The 20346-nt window shown below is 40.2% G+C and overlaps 1 protein-coding gene across 4 annotated transcripts in view; it reads left to right on the forward strand.

Moving 5' to 3' along the window:
• Rgl (Ral guanine nucleotide dissociation stimulator-like) overlaps nucleotides 1–20346 on the forward strand; it is an 81417-nt gene that overhangs the window by 27252 nt on the left and 33819 nt on the right. For 2 of the 4 annotated variants that reach the window (XM_022068945.2, XM_022068947.2), the window contains exon 1: nucleotides 2625–3670. The exons of the other annotated variants lie outside the window; for them this stretch is intronic. In XM_022068945.2, coding sequence (XP_021924637.1) covers nucleotides 3455–3670 — 216 coding nt within the window. In that variant the 5' untranslated portion in view covers nucleotides 2625–3454. Of the gene's footprint in view, nucleotides 1–2624; nucleotides 3671–20346 lie in introns of those variants that run through there. 4 annotated transcript variants of the gene reach the window in all.

Below are 20346 nucleotides of genomic sequence, written 5' to 3' on the forward strand. Positions count from 1 at the left end.
TAATCACCATATCACCCAACCGTCGCTAATAACACTGGTGAGAACAACAAATAAGAATGCATCAGTATATTGAGAAGAAGTCACCTGAAGACGGTTGTAGAGCCAACTCCCTAAACGTCGTGCATATTAAATATATCTTAGACGATGTACAGTAGCCAACATAATATACGTTAATACAAACGCAATTAAGATATAAAATAATATACGTGTAATACGAGGCGCGTCCACAAAGTAAGTTTCCCACTCGTCCCACAGCTAGCAAACCTTATATTGCGCGAAGCGACTGTGCGTACGTGATAGAGCAATGACGTAGCATGGCGCATGCACTAACGGCACTTCCCGCGTTCTCACAGTAGCAAGGTTGCAGCTGTTGAAGATGGAGGTTCTTATTCCAGCTCCCGCCGACTGTGAAGTGCGGTCAGTGATAACGCTAGGCCGCACACGGCTCGACGGACAGCGAGTCTCCTGCAGGAGTTCAGCTGGGAGGTGTTTAATCATTCACCCTACAGCCCGGACCTCGCTCCCAGTGATTTCCATCTTTTCCTACACCTCAAGAAATTCCTGTCCGGTCAGCGTCAGCGTTTTGAGAATGACAGAGAGGCGGAGATGGTTGTCACACAGTGGTTCCAATCCCAGGCGGCAGACTTCTACGACGCAGGTATTCAAAAGTTGGTCCCACGGTATGACAAATGTCTCAATTCCGGTGGCGAATATGTTGAAAAATAGCTGGACACTTGCTGTATCTGTTGCAATAAATATTTCCATGAAATTGTGTTTTGTTTCTGTAAACGGCCCCAGGGAAACTTACTTTGTGGACGAGCCTCGTAAATCACCCATTTTCACAAACCTTCAATGAATCAACTGGACATCTTTCCGTTCGATAGGTTTTTCGTAATTTTTCATGCTGTCTCGCCAAGCAAACTTCTAATGTGAGAATAATGCTACCGCCTTTTACTGTTGGGTCTTGTAATTGTGTACAGCGAAAGATTTTTCATAGCTTTTGACGTACAAGTTGTATCAAGGTAATTTTCATTGGGAAAATAATATGGCGACCACGCGAAATATTTGAACTGTATGACGATATTTGACTAACCAGTGCAGTTAATAAATTTTATATCTCTGAAGTAGAGACTTTGAGAAGCTAAATTGTCGTTCAGCTTGTCAACAATTCTACATTTTTTTAATGGTACCTGCAGGTTCGTTACTTTGTTTACATGAGCCCACCACTGGTCCTTGTTACGAGTCAGATGGATCCATTTCCCCTGTTTATATTAAAATCCTGCCACCTACTCCCATGTCTGATACGCATTTTGTTTCCTTCGAGTTGTTTAATTAAAATTTTTGAATGCGTTTTTCATCTTTTCCTTACGTTCTACATGCCTACCCATCTCATCGTCCTCAATTAATTATATGACGTATCGTGTGAGTGAAAACCTACAAGGTCTAGTTTGGAACATGAAAATTTATCAAAACCTTTGTTATGCAACGTAACACATAGACAGATCCATCCGTTGAGGCATTTACCATTGCGATGTGCGTAGCGAAATTATACGAATTTTTCCGAAGCGTGTCCCCCTCCATCGGGGTTAGGTTAGGTTAGGTGTTGTCACTCTGTAGCTAGGCACTGCGTGGAATGGAACCGATTATAGCATCGTTGAGTGCTCATCCACTTGCCAGTCATTTTACTCGGCAATGAATAAACTTAAGGGCATGGCATGAATTAAGCTCGTCCACCTCAACAAACAATAAACTGTTGTGTGTCAGTGTTCGAACACACACACCGATACAACCCCTCGTATTCCATGTTCTTCGCACGATTCGCATAACACAAACGCGTATGTGTCTCGTCATGTTTGTCCGTCTGTCAACATATCCGAATGATTCAATTCTAGAACCGTCGGACGGATTTTGATGAAAATTTGTTTTGAGGTTGTGCAGTTGGGGATACCATCAAATCGTTCCTTTCAATTTTATACAATCGATAATACCAACATGGCGGGCTAACAAATTTGTGAGGTGGAATCGACACTTGCGCCACTTGAAATAGGGTCAGGCAGGTTAGATTTTCGGAAAATACAAATTTTTGGAAAATAATTCTTTGTGTTGTTTAAAGCAACAACATGCCGGCTTCATGAAAAATTTCCTAGGATACTGGGCGTGAATCCGATATGATGTCACAGAGGTAAAGCGCAGTCTGGTTTTACGGTCTCTGAAGAAAACTTCTAGAAGACGTAATTTGAAAAGTTATGAACTAAAGTTGTCCAAGCACAAGATAACTGACGTAATGTTTAGTTAGCAATCCACATTTTTCAAAGATTGAATACACAATTGTTTTAAATTAAAAGACAAGTTTGTCTCGTGTTTGTGTTACGTATATTGCAAATGATGAATGACTTATTGCCGACAGTGCAGTCATACGTAGAGTATGTTCCCCTATTCTTGCTAATGCATGCGTCAATCATTGCTCCGATACGAAAGTGTGGGACGGTGAAGCACGGAGCTCTCTTGGACGGAGTGGAGGGGGGGTTTCCAGAATGTAGTGATAACACTGTTGGTGACGTCGCGGTGTTCTTGCGCAGTTGTGCCGATAATATGGGATCTAAATAGGCGAGTTACCGGCACGTTAGTCAGAGTTGTACGCGTGTTTGACTTGGGAGGATCGCGAGGTGGTTCTTCGCACGATTCCGGCAGACAGTTGCTAATATTGCCCAGTGCTACAAGTGCATAGCTTGAATCATCTGTTGTTTCGTCAGTGAAATATATTTAGAGCATTTCCATATTACGGCTACACTTGAAAGGAATCCATTTAATTGTACCGTAATTTAAAAATCAGACTTTACATTGACTATTAGCTTGTTCGTGGTTTGTGCTTGTGTATGTTGTTACTTCGTTGGAAATTGTGAAGGTGAATGTGAGGAATATTGTTTCACGAAACTGAACGTTTTTGTGCTATTGTCAACTGTGCAAGCTGTAAATACAGATTGTTTTAAACTGACTTGAACTTGTGATTCATGTTTTGAGAGATATATGCACATTATTGCCGGTGTTCTTTGAAAGGCTTTTGTGTTATGCTGATAAATGCATTTTTTTTGGTAAAATCTGGTTGTCTTTCGGAGCTCATTTGGCGTAACGGAATGATAAAATATGGCGACTTTCTAATTTCGTAAAGGTGGATAGTCAGTGACGTGAAGAAGCCATAACCTTGTGTTTCTCACGGGGTCTAAAACTGCCACAGAATATATGGCTTATCCAACTTTTCGTGGAATATCTAAACTTATCTCTAATCGGGAATTAAATTTATGAGTCGATTGTGAATACCCAACATTTGTTATCGAGGACAACAAAAGAAAATTAATTGGTGTTTTTTATCTCGAGTCTCTCAATTATCATTTATTTAAAAGTAATCGGATCGTGTTTCACCACGGATGATGCGAAGAGACTATCAAAGGACTTGATGCTGTGGCCTGGAGCTATCTTCCCTGTGGACTTGTACCGCGGCGCTAAGACTTGTGTGGGCGAACGTTCTGGCGTCCTGACGTTGCCCAGGCAACGTAATGGCGAGGAACACAACAGATTCCGTGGCATGTTGCTTCCTTGCCCGTGTACGGGTCCGCCCCGCATGGCAAATAATCGCGACAAGCAGCGGGCAAAGACACAGTGGTACATTAAGGTAGGACAGTGGTACAGCTGCTGTAGATGTGTGCGTCATAAAAACTTGTACGTTTACAGTGAGGCGACCAATATAGAATGTCTCTTTGACGTAGTTTCACTTTCCTGGATACCGTATGTCCGAATTGTACCGGGTCTACAATTTATGAGGCTGCGTCCGCCCACATCAACAGAGCGCCGGCCGACCACGCAATCCAAGCACGACCGCAGCCTCATAAGTTGTAGACTCGGTACTGTGGAAGGGAAAACGAATATGCTTATCTCTTACCTTATATTCGTACAAACAGATCCAACCAAACACAGCGACTCGTTAGGTTGTACGAGTATTGGGTTTATTTGGTTTGTGTTTGTGTTGCACGTATTAACAGGAATTTTTGTGAGAATTTTAGCAGTAAATGACGTCTCGTAAATGCTGAGAAGGCTCAAATACATGACCGCCATATGTTTAAACTGTTCCCATACAAATAGGCGAAATATTAGCAATCTGACGGACAGTTACGTTTGTTTCCTTAGCTTGCAGCATGTTTTGACTCATTTGACATTATTTACCAATAGATGTCTGTAGCTATGCCAGCGAATTTAAAACAGTTGTATTTTCTCGCATTTAGAAATGTGTTTCTCCACCAAATCCGAATTCAGTGACATGTTTGTGTAGTTTCTTTTCATTTACTTTATGTTGGATATAGTAAATATTCCAAAAGACATTTTATCAGCGTGGTAGTGGGTGAATGCCAAATAGGTCCAAATACATGTTCATCTTATTTGTAGAGCATGAGGGGGGATCTTAAATGGCGAAGAGATGAGCGCATTATTCATTGTAAGGTATGGTGTTTTACTGATACCGGTTTGTTGATTTTAACACACAGCGTCTTCAAAATTAGTCCTACTTTAATAGCAGAGATTTGCTTATTGTCTGTTGCTGTCGACATAAGCTTTAACCTTGGAAGTATCAGTGGAGATTGTGTGGGTGGGGGGACATATGGACCTTGTCAAAAATACAAGGTTTTAACTCTGCATGTCGTAACGTTTCAACAAACTTCTTTCAGTTGATGAATTTCTAGCCACAGATTTGCAGCCATCGGTCTTCCACGTGGTACCGCAATGTTAAGGTCATTTTTTTTTTCTGAGTAGCAAGCTGTAGACTAATGTTTGTTTCCTATTCTGCGTAAATTTATAATCTGATCGGTGATCCTTGTTTGAACGACCGAACGTCGGAGCGGAGGGGTTACCATTCCTGCTACGTATTCCGGAGCCCATCTTGAATCTCGTACTACAGCCATTGGTAACAAATTTTGTGCCTGGTCTATTTCCAGAGACCTACAACCTGACATCTCCAGATGACAGAATAAATATACAAACTGTCTTACGAATTTTTAAGTTTTTATAAGTTGCAGCCGAGTTTGAAACACGCAGAGATTAGCAATGTTTCGTTCCCAGTTCTTAGTCTCTGTTACATTGTATGGATGTTCAGATGATTCCGGTTAATTGGGCCAAAGTGTTATAGTCCTGATGTGTCCCGATTAACCGGAATCCACTGTATACGGATTGTGGTGGATGAGCCCCGTTCTCATATGCCCCCGGGGCAGCTGCCCCAACTTACTCCACCGATTATTTTCACGTGTTTTTAATTTGCAAACAAATAAAGGGATATTTGGATACAAAGAAGAACTATACAGAGAAGAGCGTTTGATTTATTTGACGTCTTGTTTTATTCATTGACGAAATAAATCAATCTTTCCTTCCTTAAGCCCCTGATAAGAGGAAGATTGCTGTAGTTATGTGTCGCTGTTGATGGCTGCTGTAAACGCTGGTAAGATAACGCTTCGAACTGTTGTATGTTGTCTTATTTGGTACTTTCTTGTCAGGATAAGCGTTGCTAAATGCTTCGCGAACGGCACGCGACTATTCCGATGCGAAGTTAATATTTTGCTCGTGAATAACCCATGTTCCCACCTTAGCAATGTTTTGCGCAGCTGGCGTGAGCAACGGCCTAGCAAGAAGGGTGACCTTGACTCGATTGACACGGGGGAGGTTTGGAGAGAGTGGACTTACTTGTGATTTAATTTTTGTGTCGTAACACGTGATTCTTGTGGGGTTTCGTTTTTAAATGAGAAATCTTATAGGCCTGTTTAGGGAGGGCAACTCTTTCTGTCATTGAGGATAGCAACGAGGAAACTATGCGGCTGTTACCGTAATTATTTGTGTTTGAAAGCGGGTTTTCTTTGTTAAATTGCTTTAAATTTATCGGCACATCTTTGTTTGTTTTTCTTCTCTCTCTCTCTCTCTTTTATTTTTGTTTGCCCTCTTCCGTCTTATTTGTTTTTAGAGGACGTTATTAATTAAAATGACCGCGGGGTCCTGTGACTCATTAACGTTATTTACGTAATTCAGGGCTACAAGACGTTCCTTCGGGAGCGACCATCGCCCTGATGACACAATCAGTAAGCGCCTCTGAAACGATGGTGAGCTTCTACCAAACCGAGTGGTTAACACTCCTGCTTCGTATTCGGGAGGTCATAGATTCAAATCTCGGTCCGGAGACCGACTATCCTGATGGTTTTTTCGTGGTTTCCCTCAGTCCTCCCAGGCAAATTCCGGGATAGTACCTTAAATTAGGCCACATCTGCTTCCTTCCACATCCATTCCAATTCAATATCATCCTCTCATTCGACGCTGTATAGTCTAAGCCAGTGGTATTCAACTTTTTTTGTTCGCGTACCCCCAGATATAATTTCTCTTCAACTTTGTACCCCCCCAAATTCGTTGGTGTATAATTCAAGTTATACATAGTATATAATCTACATCTAAAATCAATTAAATAAATTACATTACCGATTATTCAGTGTTTATCATAAAATAATATATTTAAATTTCACGTACACCCTAAGATGTCTTCTCGTACCCCCGGGGGTACGCGTACCTCAGGTTTGTATACCACTGGTCTAAGCTACTGAAACGTTGTCGTTAAATAAACTACAAATATTCTAACAAACTACACTTCGCTGTAGCCAGAAGACGGTCATATTTAGGTCCGTTTATGTTGTTGCGATGTACATGCATGCTTCCAAGTCAGACGCGCCGTATTTTTTAATTTGACGTTATTCAGTAATAATCTTAGCAGTTGCTCTCAGTAATGTGGCATTAACGAAACATGCTTTCTGATGTCAGGTAACTTTCTTTTCGTGCAGAATGGCACAGTACCTATTAAAAAATGTTGGCCTTCCAAAACTCATCGACGGGCTGCGGGTTGAAAACCCTGAGGTGGACCTTTAAAGAATTTATCTGTAAGCACTTCCTTCTTGAGAAGCAAAAATGTCTAGAAATTCTCGGAGTTGATGTAACCACGAAGTTCAGTGCTGTTAAGGGACACAGACGACACGTAATGGTATTATGTTCCTCCTGTGTAGTGAAGTGGCCAGGGGTCTCTTTGTCCGGATTGACTGCAAACTGGTGTGGTGGCGTCGTTGGGTTTTGTCTGTGAGAATTAATTCTGGGACGTTTTGAAACTTTGGTTCGACTAGAGAAAGGCCTCGTCGTAGTACAGGTCATGACCTCCTGTGGAGTACAAGGCTGCCGTGTGATCGATACAAATTGCATTGTGACTGAGAAACGACAGACAGAATTTTGTATGTGTGCTTAGTGATTGATGTCATTATCACAGGCATTAATGATGGTTGGAATCGTTTCAGTACCTTTTGTTTGCATGTGGGCAAGTTCGGAAGGTCACAGCACATCATAGGCGTATGTATTCAAAATTTACTCTTTGCATTTCTATGGGTTTTATTTACAGCGGTGATTTGAAAAGTCAGTTAAGTGAAACTGTAGACTGGCACTGAATTTAAATTTAAATTTCATATTTCTGCACGTGGACACGTAGTGGCACGGCAGTTTTTGCATGTTTAACGCTATGTACTTCAGAGCCACTGAAACAATTACAGCAATGTCACTTATGTTAGCATTACAAACTAAAGTTCTTCTTTGGAGGACTCTGCTTGTCTTTTTACTGCACTATGGGAAGAACAGATTGAAACTTAAGAGAATAACAGTTCGACCTCAAAAACGAAAAGTAACAGAAGATTGGAACTAAACATCACGGGTAACGAGGAACTTGAAATTTTTATCAATAATTTTGATAATTAAAATAAGGGGGGTGAAATGGGCGGGGTATGTAGCAAGCGTAGAAGAGAGTACATGGTTTTAGTGAGAAAACCTGGGAATAGATCACGTGGAGACCTAGGTGTTGTTGGGAGTATAATATTAAAATGTTTTTACGGAAATAGGGCTTGAATGGGTGGGTTGAGTCTGTCTGGCTCAGGGTAGGTCCCAATGGCGGGTTCTTGTAAATACAGCAATGAACCTTCGGGTTACATAAACCAGAGGTATTCAACCTTTTTTGTTCGCGTACCTCCAGATATAATTTCTCTTCAACTTTATACCACCAAAGTTGTTGGTGTATAATTCAAGTTATACATAGTATATAATCTACATCTAAAATAAATTAAATAAATTACATTACTGATTATTCAGTGTTTTTCATAAAATAATATATTTTTTTAAATTTCACGTACCCCCAAAGATGTCTTCGCGTACCCCAGATTGAATACCACTGTCGTAAACAATAGAGCAGAGGTTCTCACCATTTTTCGCTGGCGTATCACTAATTATAATTCAACACATTAAATGTACTACTAACCAAATGCGTTCAGGGAAAACTTATTTATGTTAATATTATCTTTTGATTTTATTAGTTAGTTCGCGTACCACTCAACATTGGATAGCGTACCACCAGTGGCACGCGTACCATAGGTTGAGAAACGCTGCAATAGAGGATTTTTGAAAGCTCCCCAAAGAGGTCAATCGAAACTCCGTGTGGAGTAACTGTAACTGCTAGCCATCTTGTCACGGAATGCACTAAAAATTCTTGAATTTAGAGGTTATGTCTTTATAACTTATAAATCTAACAATTGATAACATTGTTATTAGCGCGTTTAAAATGTTATTGTGAGCAAGAATATGGCGATGAATGATGTAGTACTTGTTGGTACACCCTCGTGTAATAACGTGCTTATTTTACCACTACCGACCACGGGCTCTCTGTCCAAGAATCATATTTCTGTTGAAGCTTATGCAGTCATTGTGAGCTGGCTTCAAAACACTTCTCGCGTATTATGAGTAGATAGGTTTTTCCTATAAAGCATTTGTTCTACTCGATTCAAAAGCAAGCGAGCAAAAACATTGGCGACGTTAATCAATTTGCACAGCTGAAGCTATATATAGCACAGCAAAACCTCGCGCGTTTTATCCTGGTTACTTAACTTAAAATCGATTCTTCGCGAAACTACTTAATTTGTAAGCAGAACTATACAATCGATTTTTACCGAAAATACACAGTTTGTAGGTGGAACTATGTCGATAACTTTCAGGTATTGTATGGGCCTCACCGCACGAAGGAATGTGATGGTTAAGTTTGTAGGATGCGTGGCACACCTTTAGTTTTCGCTTTTAACTCGTTAGACGACTGATAACTGCACGATATCCCAAAAAGATAAAAAACACTCTATAATACGGAATATTAGCCTTTTTTGTTATATCCACAGCTGTCAACTGTGCCACGAAGCTAACGGTGGTCATTTTGAAGAACACTTATACTAATTCGCAAATACACTAAATGTCAGTGTAATGGCTTAGTCATTAAAGTGTGTTTATTTCATTTAGTTAATGTGTGTATACATCTTTTTACGGTATTCTATATATGTACGAGCTGCTTTATTTAATACTTCGTAACACTGTGCAGGTTTCATGAAATTGCATTCCTACATCGACTTAAAATGTGAGATGTTATTCACCAAATGTACCACCCTCACCTACAATTTAGGGCTTTTGACCTCCCTTTTTATAAATTCCTAACGTCTGGTGAATGTAGACGTTTTGGTTGTGGATATTGACGAGGGGCCTGTGTAAGAAATTGATGAGAAGTTTCACCCAAGAGAGGAGGATAGTGGAAGACGAGGAGGTTCGTAATTTGTACCCTTCACAAAATACAGTTGCGTCATAATTAGTATCCCATTTAAATAATTTTGAACTCATTGAACTCTCCATATTGAACACAAAAAAAATATATTGTAAAAACAAACTTGAAGTTTGCTCATACATTATATACTTCGTATGATTCATTTTGACTCAATCTGTATATTTTTGGTGATCAAACCCAAGACGACGAGGTATGTGGGACATGTAACGCGCATGAAATAAATAAATTAATAAATGTTCAAAACATTTTAGTTGGAAAACGGGAAGAGAAGACAAAACTTGGACCTTTGCTATTTATTATTTAGTGTTCTGTCTGACGACAGGTCCATATGAACAGGATCCTTCCATCCTTTTCTCGGACTGGGACCTGTTCATATACGTTCTTGGCAGATGATCCAGAAGTGGTTTGCCATTGCCTTCTTCTGTGTGTGAATGGAGTAATTGTTGGGATGCCACGGAGGAAAACTCCGTGTTGCCTAGACCACGGCCTTACCCAACACAAGTTATAAATTCGGGCACCGCCGGGAATCGAACCCGAGACCCCAGGATTACAAGGCCAGCGTTCTAACCGCTAGACCAACGTGGTACGGACCTTTGCTATAGATCTGAAAATATTAAAATAGGATTTGATTTTTCACTGTGAAGTCTGGGTTAGTAGTCTTTTGGGTGTTCAGGAAACAGTACGGTGCAATAAACCAGTACGCCACTGTTTAAAAACGAAATGTTTGTTAAAGGGATGTGATATGAGAGAGTTGACTATATTTAATTAACTGTGGACATGTTCGAGTCCGGGCTCATGTGAACGCATTTCTGTCGAGACCGGTAACTTCTTTATCAGCTGAGCGAGGAATTTGTAATTTTAAATTGGTGAGCAGGGTCTGATGACTAAACCAATTTTGTTGTAAGACGACCACCCGTGCTTGCTTTGCTTTGCCATTGTTTCCGGCGTTGAGTAAAGCTGATAGTCTACCGCAGTGCTATTCAACCCTTTTTGTTCGCGTACCCCCAGATATAATTTCTCTTCAACTTTGTACCCCCAAAGTTGTTGGTGTATAATTCAAGTTATACATAGTATATAATGTACATTTAAAATAAATTAAATAAATTAAATTACTGATTATTCAGTGTTTTTCATAAAATAATATATATATTTTTAAATTTCACGTACCCCCTAAGATGTCTTCGCGTACCCCAGATTGAATACCACTGGTCTATCGAGCGGCCGTGTTGTGGAACCACTTCCCAAGCTCAACACAAACGTTTGGCCTTGGCTTGGAGACTGCTCTGTGTTCTGTCCCGTCTACATGAACAGCTATCTCTAGTTGAGTCAGGTATCATTTTGTTGTTTTCTGCTACATTTTTCTCAAGGTATGGGCACCGTTAGTTTAACCGAGCTTCCACCAGAATCTTGACAGTAGATAAGCCATGTTTAATAGTTATTTGCCTGGAATCTTGTCGCTCATGGTTTTATTTTATTCCCGGAACAGTTTTATTAATTTTGTCTGTAATTTATTTAACGTCGTCAGTAGCGTCGAATGATGTGATGATAATTTAATATCCTAGCATTTGCCTGGAGGTACTAAAGAAAAAATTATAGGAAACCGTAGTTAGGATAGGCGGTCTCCGGGCCGAGATTTGAGCCAGGGACCTCCCAAATACGAAGCAGGTTTGCTAATCGCTCGACAGCAACGTTGTTCCCGAGCAATTTTATTGCAGCTGTTGTGTATGTACATTACATGATCAGGCCGTGTCTATTGTTAGACCTTCGTAACGCAATATATTTACGTTATCGTTGCCAGGGAATGTTTAATCTAACGAATACTGTAAGAACAGAGTGGAAGAGATAGATTCGCTGTGAAGTTGGCAGTGTTAGTATCGTTATCTTCACGATACTGTTGGACTCCACAGCAACGCTTGATAGAACACACTTATACAGGAAACTCTCGGTTTACGAACGAGTTCCGTTCCAAGACGTTGTTCGTTATAAGTTTTTGTTCGTTATGTGTATCTTGCATTCCTGAGCTTTTATGATACGTATCGTATACGTTAGCAGCCATTTTAAAGCATTAAAACAACGTACTAATTATCATATAATAATTTTCTGATAACACAAGGCAACAATTTTTCACTTTTCCCGATAACATGGACAATTTTCAGTGTTATTTACAAATTTTGGGGCGCTGATTTCAAATGTGACCTTGAAAAACACCTAACACGTAAGAGTTTATTGATGCGACAACTTTTACTTTTTCTCGTTTGCGTATGTAGTACAAAGTTTAGCCTACTACTAATGTCATTTTTATGGGTTATTTACAAAGCTGCTGGTAGTTTTCTTCCTTTCTCTTTCCGAGGAATCCTTTCACCACAGATACAAAAGATTTCCACGCTGCGAGTTCTTTAGCATTAAGTCTGGCTTCAAAATTTCCATCGTCCAACAGTTTTCTGATCTGAGGCCCGAAAAAATTCCTTCTTTCAACTTGGCATCACTAAGATTGGGAAACATTACCCTCAGATATTTGAATCCTTCTCCTTCCTTGTCCATTCCTTTAACAAAATTTTTGATAAGTCCTAGTTTAATACGAAGTGGTGGTGAGAGAACATTTTGTGGGTCAACCAAAGGCTTGAACTTGATATTATTTTTCCCGGAATTAATTAATTTCTTCCCGGCCAGTCTTTCGTTTCATAGTGCCTCTCTCTCGCTCTATTGTCCCACATTCAGAGGAAACAGCAGTATTTAGTGAATTCCGCTTGGAGACCGAGTTACAACTTTAAAATCACCGCGTAGCTGCTACTTGTGTTCCTCGTACTTCACACTTTTGATGATTCTTTCAACAATTTCATAGGATTCTTTTAGGCCTACAGAATGTGCTAATGGAACTGAAACTTTTTCATTTCCATTGTGTAACAGCACAGCCTTCAAGCTGAACTTTGACGAATCTATAAATAGTCGCCATTCTTTTGGATCATAAATGACTCCTATTCCTTTCATAAGGCCATTAATGTCATTACAATAGCATGTGCTTAAACTTCAAAACTCACACTTAAAGTGAGGTTATGGGAGACTGCCAGTGTAGCCAACCTACAAAAAATATCCCTATTGAATCAAGAAATTCACTCATTTGGTAGACGTTAAGACAAAATTACACAAAAACGGTACGTGATGGAAAATTTCCAAGGCCATATTTGAATTTTGCGCAAAAAATACAATATGAAACACATATTTTCATCTATGTTGCCGAAACATTGTTGACCAGTGTAATTATTGTAATAAATACATTTTTAAAAGTTTATTTATTTAAATCTTACAATTATGTTCACTATACGTTTGGCATTTGGTTTTGTAAGAAACTCTATCTATTGGCGACTTTAAGAAATTTTGAATGAATTGTTACGTTCGTTATAGCGAATGTTCGTAAACCGAGAGTTGTCGTATACCAGCTAAAAAGATAATCTCTATTTTAGCCGACTTTCGTCTTTCAAGTACAAGTGACTCTCGTTATACGCGGGGGTTGCGTTGCTACGATTTTTCGAATGCATCGATACCGCGTAAAGCGGGGAGCGTATAATATGTTTATGTTGAATGGAAACTTATCTGAAACGGAAAATGTATAGGTCCTTTGCGATTTCGTTATTATAATATGTTAGTTTACATGCTGATGCACTGTTTCGGTCTATTGATTCGCACTTGCGATCGTGAACACACCTTTGTCACGTGACACTTATAGTTATAGAAGTGTTTTGTTTTATTCGTTTACGTCACTAATGGTGGTCTGATCTTCCGTCACGTTCCAGAGTACCGTGTACTGTTCCACTGACTTCCAAGCTTTTCGCGTTGTTCACAGTGTAAAATCACGCAATGTCAAGTGTGACATTGTTCGTGTTTCTGATATCATCCCGATCGATCATGTTTGTGATTATGAGACCAAGGTCTCTACATGTTCTTGACTTTTCTGTTCTTGATTGACAAATAAAAACATCATTGTTTGGTTGCTCGAGGCCAAAGTCGCCACGCGTCGCCATTATGTTTTAAACTGTGTACAGTTTGAAAGACACAGTGATAATTTGGATTAAATCGACCGCGAAAAAGAGGAAAAACCAGAAGTGCAAGCTTCGAACCTCCATACCTGATATGTTCGAAATTTGTATTGAAACATGCAACTGACCTTTGCATTCGCAAGTGTGGACTTGATATTACATTGACTTGAGCCGCCTACTCATTTATGGACACTGTGTATCATTTCTGCAGAGAGTGCACTGCCTGGCAAACATGTTGAATACTTAAAGAAATTGTTGCCGGCTTTCACGTTAATTTTATAGTTAAGGTGCATCAGAATTGTAAAATTGTGTCGTGTAACAGAATCAGACGTCTGAGCGGTGTGTCATAGTGATAATGCTTCTAGCTCGTATTCGGGAAGTACCTACTTCAGATTCTGGACGGGTAAATGTTTTCTGACAGTTTTGTTATGAATATCTCCCCCCCCCCCTTCCCAAAGTTCTTCACTAACGAAAACTACGAAGTCACACAAAAAATGTTTTACAATTTATTTCTACGTTGTGTTTGTCTGACCTCAGCAGTTGACACATGCATAGTCCCGATATAACCTGAATAATAATCATTATATTAAAACGCAGTTGACCAGAATCCACGTTCTGTATATATCAGTTATACGGTGATAAGGCGCTCCTTTAATTATTTATTCGGTGATTTGAAATGTTTTGTTTTAGAAATTGAATTCGGGAATATCTGGAACACTCGGTATCTGTGTGAAATTAAAGGCTAATTCAATTTGCGCTTGAACATGATAGACCGCCTCGTGCGACAGGGAATCCCACGCTGCAGTTGCCATAGAGACCGTGAGTCAGTCTGTCTGGTTATTTCAAGTTCGTCTGCACTCCATAAGGTGACTGCTATATTCAGGCTAGCAGTCTAGATACGGAACTTTAAATTTCAAATCGATCGTGACTAAACATAGCAGACGATTATAAAAATCGCCATGATGGTGAAGTCAGGACATCTAGGACGTTGGTGAACTTCTACCACACTACACGGTGCTGTAACTCAGAAGGCCATACCTATTTGATTAAACAAATTAGCGAAATACTTATGTATGTACCACGTGTGAAAAATAAACTTGAATCTTGTGTTCAAACGTTTTTGTATGTGTTATAAATAAAGAAATTCACCCCCTTCAAATCATCCGCCAAGTTACGGACAATTTGTTTGAAGGTGTAGGGCCTATCGTCGCCAGGTCTCCGTTTCTTATCGGTAACTTTAGGTGGGGGATGGGATGACATTTTTAGATAGGCCATGGTCCATTTTTCTGTTATTCTTCCCAGTTCACATTCCGTACTTAATCTTAACGTTAACGATCTTTGTAATCATCAAAAGAAATCAACAAGATCATACAAATGATTCAAAGTTCTCTCTGCGGTGTGAATGTCAGTGTCGGTGTCATTGGTTGTAACGACGTTTAGACTTGGATGTAGATACCATAGTTTCGGAGGAACATTCTGCCTCCATTTTGAGGGCTTCAGTTCTGACTTCTTCCAGAGGAGAATACGGGTTAGAAATATTATGGGGAATTTCTGAAAGGAATTGGTTGCTATCTCAGTGAAATGGTTTTACAATATTGAGGACGGCCTCACATCACAAACACTGTTCTGAATATTTTAAACAATCATTTACATTATTAAATTATTTCTAACCGCTAGCCAGGTCGACTTGGCCATTATACTATTCTGACATGAATCCCTATGATTATTTGGGGGGCGGGGTGTCTTAAGGATCACGTCTTCAAGAATTTTCCTCCAAGTGTCGCACATATGATACGTGAAACAAACAGAAAATATTGGTACCGTTGTTTTGATTCTTACAGTACAAAATTCCGTTTTGCGTATGCTCTAAGGTTTTGTGGTGGATACATTGAGCACGTTCTGAAATAACGTAAATTTAAGTGGTGAAGATATCGAACACATTCACCACAACTCCTAACCTTCATGCAACCCGCTATGGTTTTACTTCTGTGATATGATTGTTTACATAAAAGTTTTTAAGACATAGTCTGTCCTTTCGTGGTGACCCTGTGTATATTTAAGTTATAGTTTAGCTGAGTGTTCTAGAAGTTACGAAATATGCCGAAACCAACATAAATAACGAAACGTACACAACAATACCAGAAATGTAAGTGTAAATAAAACTAGTGTCACGTATGGGCATTCAATTGCCGTTTCATGGCCTACTTCGTAACCAGCAATCGAGGTTCAGTTCTGTCACTGGCGGGGATTTTCTATTTGCCACCTTGTCCAGAAGCCTATTCATTCTCCTCTTTCGACTGAGATAAAGTGCCCGGAGCGTGAAGCTGCTTCTGTCAGTCCATCTTTCATTGATGACTTCTGGTGTATCTCGAAGAAATGATGCGGTCTGCAGTTAGCCTACAAGAAATGTTGATCGTAATCCGTCCAGATTTACGCAAGACCGAAGAAAGAATACTTCCGGCTGTTCCAAGTTCACAACCTAGTCAGCGCCAAGTCAGCGTTACAATATTAAAACGCATCTACACGTTTCCGGTTTTCAACTGCGTCAGGAAAGGTTTCCAATAACCCGTGCCTTGCATGACGGAAGCTATATTTCGCACGTCGCCGCACGCAGGTTACACAGGGTCGGATGGAATGGGAAGAGGTTATGAATCGTCATAGAAACCTCAAGATTAAAATGTACAAAACTAGAATTTTGCGTGTTCTTTTGTATGGGCGTGGAACTTTGTCTCTCGTCCTAAGAGGACACAGATAAAATAAGTATAATATGGGGCCATATTCTTTAATTCGTGCTATTTGCCAAATATTTTGTAGCGATCATATAAGCGAAAATTAGATTGGCGTATCATGTAGCATGGATGTGGGATGAGGAAAAGATTGCATTCGGAAAACCCCGGACAGAAGATTCTTATTGGAAGAATAAAGTTTACATGGATGTATAATGTTAAAATGAATATCGGAGAATAGTGTTTGACGATGTGGATTAATTCATCTGGATCGGCATAAGTGCCATTGGCGGGAGAAAGACACGGTAATGAACCTCCAGGCTTCATAAAACGAAAGGAATTTCATGACGAACTGAACCACTGCTAGCTTCTCAAGAAGGGCCGTACCACATGGAGTTCGTTATATTGTTTATAAACCAATGTTTTTATAGTTTTACAACGTTCAAATTGAACGTACAGTAAGATATAATTACGGTAGGCTATTGATATGGATTGGAATGAAATTCAGTTTAGGGACCGAGGAATGTGAACCCCCAACTGTGCATCCCCTGTCCGCGTAAGGATATAAATATCGACCTTCTGTTTGATCTTCTGGAATAATTACTTTGGTCATTCGCAAAACCACAGTCACTTTCAGATGAGTAGTAAGCTGTTACTACAGTCACCAGCGGGAAGTGAATCGTTTCCCACATGAATCATATCAGTCCAAGCATTTGCTACGCATGGGAAGACTTGTGTATCGCCTGTTTGTCGGGATAAAAGATATGAGTCCAGGACACGTGTTGCCTTGCCACGTATCCACATTAGTCATGCAACGTTCCTTCAATATTGCGTTGGTAGCCTGCTTATAAACGAACAAGAGTCCGAAAATAATTTTAACATGTAACTGTTGATGCAAAAGATGTTAGTGAATTATAGCTAACTAACTAAGTACGAGGCGCGTCCTCAAAGTAAGTTTCCCTGGGGCCGTTTACAGAAACAAAACACAATTTCATGGAAATATTTATTGCAACAGATACAGCAAGTGTCCAGCTATTTTTCAACATATTCGCCACCGGAATTGAGACATTGGTCATACCGTGGGACCAACTTTTGAATACCTGTGTCGTAGAAGTCTGCCACCTGGGATTGGAACCACTGTGTGACAACCATCTCCGCCTCTCTGTCATTCTCAAAACGCTGACGCTGACCGGACAGGAATTTCTTGAGGTGTAGGAAAAGATGGAAATCACTGGGAGCGAGGTCCGGGCTGTAGGGTGAATGATTAAACACCTCCCAGCTGAACTCCTGCAGGAGACTTGCTGTCCGTCGAGCCGTGTGCGGCCTAGCGTTATCACTGACCGCACTTCACAGTCGGCGGGAGCTGGAATAAGAACCTCCATCTTCAACAGCTGCAACGATGCTACTGTGAGAACGCGGGAGGTGCCGTTAGTGCATGCGCCATGCTACGTCATTGCTCTATCACGTACGCACAGTCGCTTCGCGCAATATAAGGTTTGCTAGCTGTGGGACGAGTGGGAAACTTACTTTGAGGACGCGCCTCGTAGATGGCTTACGGAACCCGAAGGTTCATCACCGAATTAACCTAAGCCCTCCACCGGACCCTGTCCTGGGCCAGCTAAATCCAGTCTCCTTCAACTCCTATCTCCCATACATCCCGCCTGACATTATCCTCCCATCTACGTCTAGGTCTCGCCAGTGGTCTCTTCCCCTCAGGCTTCCCAACCAATACCCGGTGCACACCTCTTGTCCGATCCATGCGCGCTACATGCCCCGCCCATCTCATTCTTCTCGACTTAATCACCCTGACAATACTGGGGGAGGAGTACAGATTTATAAGCTCGTCATTATGCAGTTTTCTCAAACACCTGCAATCTGTATTCCTCCCTCTGAGTGAGAGACCATGTTTCGCACCCATACAAAACAACAGGCAACATTATTGTTTTGTATATTTTAATTTTCAGGTTCTTAGAAATCAAGTGAATTATAGCTGTAATAGAAAATTAAGTACTTGTGGGAAAATTAATTTAGCTTGAAGTAAATAGTGTTTGTTAGCATTTTTTTCATTTTCTCGAAATTGAGTTGTGGATTTGCAAGTAACTGGTGATTTTTTAAATAAATTTCCATGAAGTTTCATTAAATTATACACATTTATAACCTTGTGGCCCGCGAGTCGATTTACACGTGGGTGAAAGTGGCCTCAGATTTGGAAAAGGTTGAGAACCCCTGCTTTATAGACCGAAGCTTATATCAAGGGCCTGGCTGTAATGTAGATAAAGTACAACTCTGTGCTCTTACCACCACGTAACGACAGGAGAAAGTGACTGAATTACGGAAATCATGAACTGCTTTGTGTTTCGTAACAAAGGATTATTAAACCTAAATTGCTGCTGCATGGTAGATGGATGTGAATGAGAATGTATGAACAGAATTTAATCTGTTCCTGACCCTTTCCATGTTAAACGCGAGTATTCTCTAAGAAAACGCAGGGCCTTTGTTTGAATTTGTTTGGCACTTGAGTTTTATAAAGGAAATCTGTTCACTATATCTAAGAAAACTAATCAGTGGAGACTTGATGTTCCCACGGCGACGAGAATCAAGATGGGCTGTCTTCTGGGATGTTAAGCCATGTGGTCTATATTGACCGACGTTTCAAAGGAGTTTACTGCCTCCATCTTTGTCCTAGTGTCTGATATGTCGGTCAATATTAGATCACATTGCACATTCTAGAAGACGGCCTTCTTGAAGTTAGTTGTTTGTAGTATTTAAGCAATATGAATACTATGAAAGTGTTATAACATACGTAGGTTTACAAATGAAAATATTGCTATGAATAGGGCTGATTTCGTCATGAATGTAATTTATATTTGTTGCTTACGTGTCAAAGTACGTGAGCTTACCAAATTTTCAAACGATGTATTAATTGTTCTTGTTTACAGCTTTGTTGACGAAACATGAGCACATTTTTCTACGTTTATTTCTACAGTAGGGACCAGATTACTTGATAGCTGAGCTCACTAGTGCTGTGGATAGTTGCACTCGGCACGGCCTGGTCGGTGCACTGAACGGTCGGGTAGAACGGGTAGAAAAAGCGTGGAGGTGCGCGCGCAGTGCTCGTCACCTTGCCCTTCACCCCCGCGCTAAGAACTCGCAAGTAATCTGGTCCTTATTATAGGTCACCACATTTACTGGCTTCTGACAGGGTTTCTTTATTGTTATTTTAGGGCAGTGGCGGCTCGTGAGTCTGAGCAGTGGTAGTGCTGCGCAAGGGGGAAAAATCAGAATAGTTTTTCAACACATGACAATATAATTAAATGAAAAGTAAATTTACATTAGGAGAAAATCCATACGTGCTCAACGATGTTTGAACTATTTGTAAGTCCGAAAGAGGGCGGCCATGATTTTTTACATCAGTTTTTTCACTCAAAGACAATTAAGAAAAAGTAATTTGCTGTAAATATGATACACTTCCTTTGCTCATTGTAATTATTATAGGGGTTGCTGTAGCTCTTAAGGTACTTATTATCACCCTAGAATAGCAGATGTTTTGTTACATTCAGGTCCATTTCCTCCTTATGGGCTTGGAATTTTCGAATAGCGTATTCTAAGCAGAGTTAAAAGTAATGATGAGAAAATCATCCTGTTATAGCGAACCGTTGTGAATAAGAAATAATTCAGACCAGTTTCCACTTACTGGTACGAATTTTGCTTCAGGTTTCGTTCAGACACATAACATAGCTAGTGTTATATCAGTAACGTAGATGAATTGTCGCTATTACTGCTTGTCTCCGAAATGTGCGTGGCCATCATTTTAATATTATTGACGAAAGGAAATTTAAAGTGTACAGAAGTGAAATTGGCTTTTTGTGTCATCATACGAAGTTTC

Source organism: Zootermopsis nevadensis, unplaced genomic scaffold, assembly GCF_977971745.1.
Source record: "Zootermopsis nevadensis isolate Lab colony 2312 unplaced genomic scaffold, Znev_1.0 Znev_ptg000022l, whole genome shotgun sequence".
NCBI classification, from domain to species: Eukaryota; Metazoa; Arthropoda; class Insecta; order Blattodea; family Termopsidae; genus Zootermopsis; species Zootermopsis nevadensis.